The 11,234-nt window shown below is 35.0% G+C and overlaps 1 protein-coding gene across 1 annotated transcript; it reads left to right on the plus strand.

Annotated features, from left to right (window-relative positions):
• The first annotated feature begins 6,676 nt into the window (after positions 1-6,676).
• On the plus strand, positions 6,677-7,639 carry LOC102854200 (olfactory receptor 10C1-like). The gene has a single exon (XM_006896307.1). It carries the CDS (start codon positions 6,677-6,679, stop codon positions 7,637-7,639), a length of 963 nt encoding a protein of 320 aa, XP_006896369.1.
• Positions 7,640-11,234: the final 3,595 nt, after the last annotated feature.

An 11,234-nucleotide genomic window follows, 5' to 3' on the forward strand; every position in this document is an offset into this window, starting at 1 on the left:
CCCCGAGGTCAGTTCTGTTTAACAACAGTGGCATTATTCAGTATTTGTCCTTTTTGTGACTGAGATACTTCACTCACCATAATGTCCTCCAGCGTCACCCATTTTGCATAAGTTCCTTTTTTTTCAATGCAGCGTAGTTTTCCACTGTGTGAATATACCACAGCTTCTCTGTCCATTCGTTTGTTGATGGGCACTTAGGTTGTTTCCAACTCCTTGCTATTGGGAACAAAGCCGTGATAAATATGGGTATGCATATGTCTGCTTGCATGTCAGTTATGGTCTCTTTGGGGTATATCCCCAGTAGTGCAATTTCTGGGTCAAATGGTATCTCCATTTGCAACTTTTTGAGAAAGTGCTATACCGCCTTCCACAGTGGTTGCACCAGTGATTAGTTATTATTGTCATGACAGGAGTCCAAAATAAAGGCTGCATAGTGGAGTGGACCTGGGGGCGGGGGAGGTTATAAAACAATGAAAGAATTTTACTTTTAATAGAGAAGAGCTAACAGGGGGGAGGGAGGGGAGCACAGGGAGAAAAGTCCAACAATGTATGAATGGAAATCCAAAGTCTCTAAATTTTCACTAAAATTAATAATAAAAAAACCCTCTTTATTAGTTAAAGTTCTTTTAAATGGTCTACATCCTTATACTTATTTTTAAAATAATTGGATGACATCTAACAACAAAAACATTCTGTGACTTTCAGTCCTCTTTTGGGATTGTAATGCCAACCCAGACGCAGATGATTGGAATTGACCAGCTGTTCTTTGGAAGAAAGATGGGTAATCGTCTCCCATAAAATTTCCAGTCTCTGAAAACCTATTGGAGAGTCAATTTTAAATCAATTTCAGTGAGATGGTCATAAGTTTTAGTTTGAAACAGATAACGCCCCTTGAGCAAATTTGTTATGTGCCATTGATTCACCTGCAACTCTTAGCAACCTGTGTACAGAAGCCCTAAGCCCTGCTCTAAACTCTACCAATCTTATTGTCTCTGACACACCTACCCCCATTATCCCAGTCACCAAATCAATCCATATCATTGAGGATCTTCTACTCTTACACTGTCCCTCCACCCTCCCAAACATTGATGTCCCTCTCCATGGACTGGTTCTTCTTTGCAATGTGTCCAAAATATGTCAGATGAAGCTTCAGAATATTTGTCACCAAGGAGCATCCTGATCTCACCCTCTCTAGGATGAACCTGTTTGTTCTCCTAGCAGTTCATGGTTGTTGTTGTTATGTGGCATCGAGTCGCTTGCAACTCATAGTGGCCCTATGTACAATGGCCCTAAACTCTGCTCTGTCCTTTGCCAGTCTCACTGTCTCCGACACTCCCATTCCGATTATGCCAGTCACTGGATCAATCCACCTCATAGAGGGCCTTCCTCTCCTGCGCTGTCCCTCCACCCTACCAAGCATGATGTCCTTCTCCAGGGACCGGTCTCTTCTCACAACGTGTCCAAATTATGTTAGACGGAGTCTCAGAATACTTGCCTCCAAAGAGCCACCCAGTTTAACCCTTTCTAGGACAAATCTGTTTGTTTTACTAGCAGTCCATGGTATTCTCAATACTCTTCTCCAGCACCACAGCTCAAAGGCATCAATTCTCCTATCCTCCTTGGTCATTGTACAACTCTCTGATGCATAACAAGTGATTGTGAAGACCGTGGCCTGTATCGAATGCACCTTAGTCTCCAGAGAGACACCATTGCTCTTTAGTACTTTGGAGAGGTCTCTTAACAGTTCACAGTATATTCAATAATCTTCTCCAGCACAACAGCTCAGAGGCATCAATTCTTCTGTCATTCCTAGTCATTTTCCAGCTTTCTGATGCATTGCAAGTAATTGCAAAGACTATGGTCTGGATCAGGTGCACCTTAGACTCCATACTGACATTATTACTCTTCAGTACTTTGGAGAGGTCTCTGAAAGAAGACTTTTCCAATACGATTTGTCTTTTAATTTTCTGGCTCCTGGTACCAAGAGTGTTGATTGTGGAGTCAAGGAAACGAAAGCTCTTAGCAATCTCAATCTCCTCATCATCTATCATGAGGCTGCCAATAGGCCCTGCGGTGAGAATCTTGGTTCTTGATGTTGAGCTTCAATCCATAATTGAAGGCTGCAGTCCTTGACCTTCTGCAGCAAGCACTTCAGGTCTTCATCAGTTTCAGCAAGCAAGGTTGTGTCATCTGCATAACACAGATTGTTGATGAGTCTACCTCCAATTCTGATGCAACATTTCTCCTCATAGAGCCCAGCCTCCTGGATAATCTGTTCTGCATATATATTGAAAGATATGGAGATAGAACACATGCTCGGCATACACCCTTTCCAATTTTGAAACATACATTGTTTCCTTGCTCTGTTCTGACAGCTGCTTCCTGGTCCAAATATAGGCTTCAATGAGCACAATCAAGTGTTCTGGGATTCCCATTCTCCTCAGAGTCAGCCACAGCTTGTTGTGCTCCACACAGTCAAACACATTTGCATAATCAATGAAACATAGATAGACATTCCTCTGCTATTCCCTGCTTTTAGCCAAGATCCATCTGATATTAGCTATAATATCCCCTAGAGCAATCTAATATATTTTATGTACTTTTTCTAGAAAACCCTGACAAATAAATTTGCTTCTTGGTCCTGACTTATGAGAAGATAACTCTGTCAATGTTGTTGTTAACTATCCTTGAGTCTAGTAAAACTCTTAATGACCCTATGAACATCAAATCTGAACCATGTACAATCCTTTGCCATTCTAATCATCCCCAACACACTTGAGCCCATTGTCACAAATATGGTTTCAATCCACCTTGTTGAGGGTCTTCCTCATTTTCCCTAACCCTTTGTCTTTCCAAGCATCATAGTCCTTTCCAAAGAATAGACGCTCCTAATGATATGCCCAAATTATATGAAATGAAACTTCTTCAGCCTTGCCTCTAAAGAGCATTGTGGCTGCACTTTTCTTCAAAATATACGTGTTTTGATAGTCTATGAAACAATCAATACTCTTCTACAACACCACAATATAAAGGCATCAATTCTTTGTCATCCTTATTCATTGTCAAGGTCTCAAATGCAGAGAAAGTGATTGAAAAGACCATGATCTGTATCAGGAAGAATGTAATATAGCATGTATAGATATTTTGATAGTTATTCTAGTTTTCAAACAAAGAGTAAAATTTGAATATTTTATGTTTACAGTTAAGAGTGGCCAAAATATTGTTTATAAGAATACATTTCACTTGAGTTCATTTTTTTATGTACAAAGTTTGCAAAAACAGTTGACTGTAATACAGATCATTCCTTATCTTTAACTGTTAATTAATCTACCTCTTAACATTTACTTTTCCCCTTCCTAAATACAAATAGTGACAGATCTGTCCATGACAAGTCCCAAGAGACAGAGTGTAACTACTTCCAGATACTCTCCAGTGAGAAGACAATAGAAGTCTCCAGGGTGGGCAACAGAAGCAAGATAATGGTTCAGAACAAGAAAGATAATTCAAATATAACATAGTCACACCTTATTATTTTTCATAAAGAAGGAAGATAAGAGTATATCATAAGACAAATTATTGTCATCTTAAAGGTGAGGATGGGACAGATTTATATCAATTGAATATTGGGCGATTACAGGGAGGGATGAAAAGAAAGCCAGGGAATGCTTCACCAGCAGCAATAGCAATTTTCCCTTCAAAAGACTATGCTTAAAGACATAAGACAGCTGATATCTTAAGAAAATGATAGCTGTATAGAATGGTGGGTTAAAATATGAATATACAATATATGGAAGAGCTTTCAGTTCTGTTCTTCACCTCTTAAACCTCTTATAAAATAATTAAGCTTTCTAAATTCATTTTTTCCATAAGAAACTGACATATATTTAATTCTCAATGAATAAAAATATCTATATTGTCCTGAATGGTTTGATCTAGGAAATAAAACAGAATTGGTTATGTTTAGATATCATTTAGCTGAATAGTGGGTTCTATAGGTGAAATTTTGGAAAGCAATATTTATCATACTTATATATGTTTAAATACCAATTTCTTTGTATTGTATCTTATGATGCATTTTAGGGACAGTTACTTATGTAATAACAAGTAGCAATTAACTATGCTTCTTGTATTTTAGCCATGACACTAAATGTTTAATATACAATATCTAAAAAATAAATATGTCTTAGAGAAGGTAAAGTCAGTGTGCTCCTTGAAGGCAAAGATGGTGAAGATTCATCTCACGTTTTGAGGCTTATTATTAGAAGGAGCTATTCCTGGAAAGGGACATTACGCTTGGAATGGTGGAGGTTCAGCATGTTGTTAGGAGGGACTATTCATAGAAAAGATACATCCTGCTTGAAAAGGTAGAAGTCAGTGAAAGGGGAGGACTCTCAACACACTAATAATACAGTAACTACAATAGTGGGCTCAAGTATGTCAGAGAGGATGAGGATGGCACAGTACAGGAGAGGTTTCAAATCTGTTTTTTTCAGTATCTCAGAGTCATACTTGACTCAACAGCATGTAACAATAATATATCTTATGTTCTATAATTAATAGGTAGCAAAGACCTGGATCAGTTCAAGGTATATTTCTAATTATGAGTAGCTCTTAAGATGAATCATTTGTGTTGGGTTATTTTCTACTTTTTAATTTTAGAACTGCAGGTAAGAATTTGTGGACTTTAATCCCTCTGATATACGGGAGTTCTTTAAAAGTCATGCAATAGATTGTATCCTCTTCTGAAGGAATCTTTGAGGTAACTATCTTTTTTTCTTTTCTAATCATGAATTTAAATTGCTCCTTGTGGCAGGAAAATGCCATATCTGTCAAATACTTTGCTTTTGCCAAATTCTCTCAAAACAAAACTATAAAGTACTTGTTTAGACCTTGTGACTAAGTAAGCTAGTATGTGAAGTAAAGCCATCCATCTCTTCTAGATTTTCTGCCCCCTCCACTGAAGGTCCATTCACTAATTTAAATTCAGAAATGTGTCAGTATTCAGTGATTACTTAATGAATTATAACAGAATAGGAATCACTAGGTAATATCCATGGGAAAGAAATCTGTATCTTCAAATTATAACACAGTGTTTGTAAGAATTTTGTGAATACTGACATTTACTATCTTCTTAAATACATCAATAATAAAAAGAATCATTCAATCCAATGTTCAGGAAGTTGTTAATGCATGAAGCTTTCAAAGGGTAAGAAGATTTAACTTACTATTAAGCTATATTTTAATGGTCATTTTAAATTTTTATTTATGATGCTCCTGTATGATGTTTGTATCGGTAAATTAAAGCAGTTAAATAAGAAAGTTATAAAGGCCTTATATTCTTTCTTTGCAAGGAAATTACAGTTCAGAAAGCCTAAGACCAAAGAATGCATTAGGTGCGAGACAGCCACCATGTCTGTGATTAATTATTCTCTCTGTTCTGTTTTCTGTATTCCCTTACATCTTGCTCTCTTTCCATGAGTAATGCTGAAAAGAAGCACTTGTAGTACGCACACAAGTTTGACTCCTATTATATAAGTAACCAGCTCTTTAAACTTAGGTCAACAGTTCAGGGAATATTACAAACAGTAGAAAGTATAACAGCAGCAGCAATCAGCTTTTCATGATTTTTCACCAGTTTTGCTGTGTCTGAGGCATTTGAGGGGAATTGTATTTAATTGACTTCAGTATGTAAAATATAAACAAAAAACATTTAACATTTTTTTCATTATATGAGATTTCACTAATTGCTATGGCAGTGAATATGTTATTCCTATATTCTGGTTCTAAAATTATCTTCAGAAAAAAATGAGCAAGTAATTGCTGTCAAGATCAGTATAAGGGATATCTTGGCAATAAAACAAACAAAATACTGCCATCAAGACTGTTTAAACTCATGCAGGGTCCATGTATTGTGGAATAGAACTATATTCCAGCAGATTCTGAAGACTGTGCCTTCTCAGAAGGAAACCACCCATTTTCTTTCCCAGTGTTGTAGGTGAGTTGAAACAACAATTATTCCGTTGTAGCAAACATTTAACCACTTGCATCATCAAGGGACTAGCTTAATGATGATATGGCTGTGAGAACATTAGCTTAGGGGCAGAGTTAGGAGGAGTTTCTAAAGATGATACAAAACTATTCTTGAACTTGAATATATATATATATGAATGAGAGAGAGAGGATGTTTACTTTCAGAGAAGCATACTTTTCATTTAGTAAAAAACATGCTAAGCCAAAGAACATGCTAACAGATGATTGAAAGTAATGAGTTATAAAAATGATATTTCATCAGTAGTTCAGTACAGGTATTATTTTTGAATGGTTGTAACATAGTATTTACATAGTTGTGCTAAATCCTATTTGTTAAGATAATTATTTTTTAAAAAAGCCATATGGGAAGAGATGGATAGATGAAATATCAGAAACATTTGATTTTAGAATCAAAAAAGGGGCAGAGAATTAAGCTTAATTTTTTTCTTAATTTTATACTTGCCTGATTAAGTCTATTTTGGACACATCTGCAGAAACAGTGAGTATAGCAGAAAATTTGACTTGGAATTGTATAAGTGTAATTTAGGACTTTGGAATTTCAGTGGGAATCCTTTGAAAGTCATAATAGATTGTCTCCTTAAGCTGAAGGAATCTTTCAGGTGAATTTCTTTTTGTTTTTCAGGTCATGAACTTAAGTTGCTCCTTGTGGCAGGAAAATGGCATATCTGTCAAACGCTTTGCTTTTGCCAAATTCTCTGAGGTCACTGAGCAGTGTTTCCTTCTGTTTACCCTCATCCTACTCATGTTTTTAGCATCTCTGACAGGAAATGCTCTCATAGCCCTCACCATCTGCACCAACCCAGTGCTGCACACTCCCATGTACTTCTTCCTGGCCAACTTATCTTTCCTGGAAATTGGCTACACTTGTTCTATCATACCCAAAATGCTGCAGAGTCTTGTGAGTGAGGCCAGAGGGATCTCCAAGGAGGGTTGTGCCACACAGATGTTTTTCTTTATATTATTTGGTATCAGTGAATGCTGCCTTTTGGCCGCCATGGCTTTTGACCGTTATTTGGCCATATGCTCCCCACTCCACTATGCAACACGAATGAATCGTGAGGTGTGTGCCCATTTGGCAATGATTTCTTGGGGTGTGGGATGCATGGTAGGTCTGGGCCAAACAAACTTTATTTTCTCGTTGGATTTCTGTGGCCCCTGTGAGATAAACCACTTCTTCTGTGACCTCCCACCCATGTTGGCACTTGCTTGTGGAGATACATCTCATAATGAGGCTCTGGTCTTTGTTGCAGCTGTCCTTTGTATTTCCAGTCCATTTTTACTGATCATTGCTTCCTATGGCAGAATTCTAGCTGCTGTCTTTGTCATGCCCTCTCCTGAAGGCCGCCATAAAGCTCTTTCTACCTGTTCTTCTCACTTATTGGTAGTAACCCTATTCTATGGCTCAGCCTCTATCACTTACCTGAGGCCCAAATCTAGCTATTCACCATACACTGACAAATTCCTAGCCCTTTTTTATACATTGGTGACATCCACTTTCAATCCTATCATCTATAGTTTACGGAACAAGGAAGTCAAAACAGCTCTCAGGAGAACTTTGTGTAAGAAGAAAGTTTTGACTCATATTTAGTTAAGGAGGATCATACAAATCTGTTCTTTGCAAAGGATGCACATGAGTAGCCTAACAAGAAACAACTGACAACATACTCTACATTCTTTCCCCATCTTGTAACAAACTTCTTTAATACTAATAATTAACATTTTGGAGATATATTTATATTCAGAACTAAATTCCTGAATGTTGTATTCTTAAAGGAGTTTTTGGATTGCTGTGTTTGGTTTTTTGGTTTAAATGACATTAGATAGGATTTAAAGAATATTTTCATCTAGGCTTAAATACAAATTGCCAGGCCACTTAGGACATGGGAAAATTTTATTGGACACTTGTAGGCTTTCTCTTGTCCCTAATGTGCTTATCTGACTTCTGTGTGGATCGTAAAAGGAAAGATTTCCAGATATATTTTTGTTCCACAGACTTTCAATTGTCTAATAATTACACAAAGCATTATCTACATTATCTCTCTCAGCTTAAAAATATTTCATTATAAATTTAATAATTGTATTTTAATTTTAATGTCCAACTTAACTTACTGGTATGTAATTTCAAGTCTTATACCTCTTTCAGGGATTGTAGAAATCATAAAAATATGCAAACATGTAAGCAAAAGCAAAATATCATCTTTCAGAAAAATGTGTTACAAAATATTAAAGGAAAAAGATAGGAAATTTCCATTGAGGTTTGCAACAGGGAAAGTGTTTTAAAAGAGAAGAGAAATCATGTAAACCAAAGATGGAAGATAAATTGACCTAAAATAATTTTATTTATCATTCCCTGATACTTTTGTGATCTATCAAAGACTTGCTCTTAAAGCATAAATATGACCCAGCAATTCCACTATTGGGAATATACCCTAAAGAAACCATAACTGCCACCCAGGCAGATATATGTACACCCATATTTATTGTGGCTTTGTTCACAATAGCAAATAGTTGGAAACAACCCAGGTGCCCATCAACAAATGAATGGATAGAGAAGCTGTGGTATACTCAACACAATGGAATACTACGCTGCATTGAAAAACAAGGAACTTATGAAATAGTAATCAAAATGGGTGACACTGGAGAACATTATGCTGAGGAAAATGTCTCTGTCACAAAAGGAGAAATACTGTATAGTGCTGCTGTTGTAGAATGTGACTGACATCGGGGTTGGGGTGAGACTGAGAAAAATTGGATAAATTATGTATATTGCATTGAAACAGATGAGGGAGAGAATAGTTTAAAAGAGATTTATGATTAGTTATTATGGCCACAACAAGAGTCCAGAATGAAGGCTGCATAGTGGAGTGTACTGGGGGAGGGGGAGATTGTATACCAATCAAATAATTTTCCTTTTACTTTTCAAAGAGAAGAATGAACTGGTGAGGGAGGAGTGGGCAGGGAGGAAAAGGCAACAATGAATAAATGGAAATTCAAAGTCTCTCTAAACTTTCATTAAAATTAATAATAATAAAAAACACACAAAAAAGAGAATAAGGATGTTGACATAAATAAAAATATAATCAATGTCACTGAGTTTTTTGTGTAGGGAATGTTAAAGTGATGTATACTGTCAACTAATAATAATAATTTTTTAAAAAACTCCAAAAAATGAATATGATTACAAGATAACTTAATTTCTCTAAGCATACATCCAGCTTCTAACTGAAAGAATGGATGTTCTAGTCCACCTAGCATAACTTGGAAAAGGGGCTTTTAAATCTACTTTGAAAAATGTCAGACAACCCCTTTTAACATAGTTCTATGCAGACACTGATAAGGTCACTATGAGTTGGATTAGTCTTGATAATAACTGGTAGGAATCTATAAAGACATTACTATAGAGTTGAAAATCTAGGTATGGGAAGATAATTACACCAATACTTGATGTGTAAGGTGTTATTGAGGATAGATGGCAAAAGGTAGAGTACCATAACTGTCAGCTAAAAACAAATAATTCCATCTTATCTTAGAATATGATATTTTGTTAGACTATTTTTACCCTGTAGTAATGTCTTTAGCATCCCATATTACCAATTCACTAATAACCAATGCATATCTTTTGCATAATATATTCTATCACAAAATTTCCATTTAATTATATATTCCACTTGTATTCCACTTGAATCAGTTTGTAGTATTAACAATGAGAACACATTAACCCTGCAAGAGTAACTTAATTGGCTAACAATTATGCTACAGTTATAAAAAAGTATGATATGTAGGCACTATAGAGGACAATTTTGAAGTCTATTAATATAGAAAGATATGCATTAAATATAAAACAAGTTAAAATAATATGTAAAGTATGAATATTTTCATAATAGCTCTATAAATAATTTTGAAAGAATCAACATAAAATGTTAACAATTCTTTCTCAAGGAATATATTTAACTAGTGATATTAACTTATAAAGAAAAAATGATAGAATACCGGTGAAATAAATGAAGGAAAATAAACATAAAGAAAAATATGTTGTTTAGATGCCATTATTACTTAGTTCATCTATAGATCCAATGCAATCATCGTCAAAATTGCAACATTTTTATACTTTTTTTAAGTTCATGTGAGAAAATGGGAATGAAGAGTTATGTAAAGTGGACTTCCTTGTGTTACATATGTAAAAGATAATGGTACAAAGTCATCTTACATTTATTTTATCTCATAGTGAGCCCATAATTTGCAGCTATTTGTTGAACAGTTAAATATTGCCTCATTTAAAAGAAAATCTAAGTTGCATCATATAAAAATCAATTTTTGTATTTTTCAAAATAAATTAGTGAAAATGAAATGGTACAATTAATGACTTTCATAAATATTTTCATCAAACATATGTAGAATAATAGAAAAAAATGCTATTTTTATTACCTTTATTTCCATTTATATTAAGCAATATTCAGTAAACAATAATTTGAAAATAGTGTAAGGGCTAAAATGGGCAAAACATTTTCTTTCTATTTGACAACCACATAATACAGTCTGTATTTTAACTCCCATAAGAATAAATATTTCTTTCTCTTTCTTCCCTTCTTCTCCTACCTCACTCTTAAGCTTATTAATGTGAGATAATATATAATCAGTTTATGTTTTGTACACTGTAATTTAGAAATAAAAAACTCTAGTATATGTCATATTTTATTAAAGGTATTGTTCGTGTCATTTCAGTTCAGTATATTTTATTCCTGGAGGGCACTTAAGACATTAAGATTAAATGTTATGTGACTACACATAACTGTAATCAGATCTTCCTTATGAAATAGGAGATGACTTACACAGCTAAATACCAAGTTTATCCATAGAAAGAGATACTACCTTCAACATGAATTTTAAAAATAATTAGATGAGATGATGCAAGGGCATCTCTCATCATAATCACTGATCTAACTCAAGGAAGATGAGGAGGATGAAGTTGATTCTAAAAATGCTTTGAGATATTGCAAGCATTTATCATTCTTCACATTGTTGTACTTCATAGGCACTGAATTTTTCCCCACATTTTACGGCAACCCTGCAACTAATTAGTTTATTATCCTATTTTCTAACAATATGTGTACACGTCTTGTCTCTGTATTGTATTTGTTAATAATTGTCTCAATATTTGAAGAAACACAAGAAACTATATATAT

The sequence above is a fragment of the Elephantulus edwardii genome, unplaced genomic scaffold (assembly GCF_000299155.1).
Source record: "Elephantulus edwardii isolate Elephantulus edwardi_28Jun2011 unplaced genomic scaffold, EleEdw1.0 scaffold00184, whole genome shotgun sequence".
Lineage (NCBI taxonomy): Eukaryota > Metazoa > Chordata > Mammalia > Macroscelidea > Macroscelididae > Elephantulus > Elephantulus edwardii.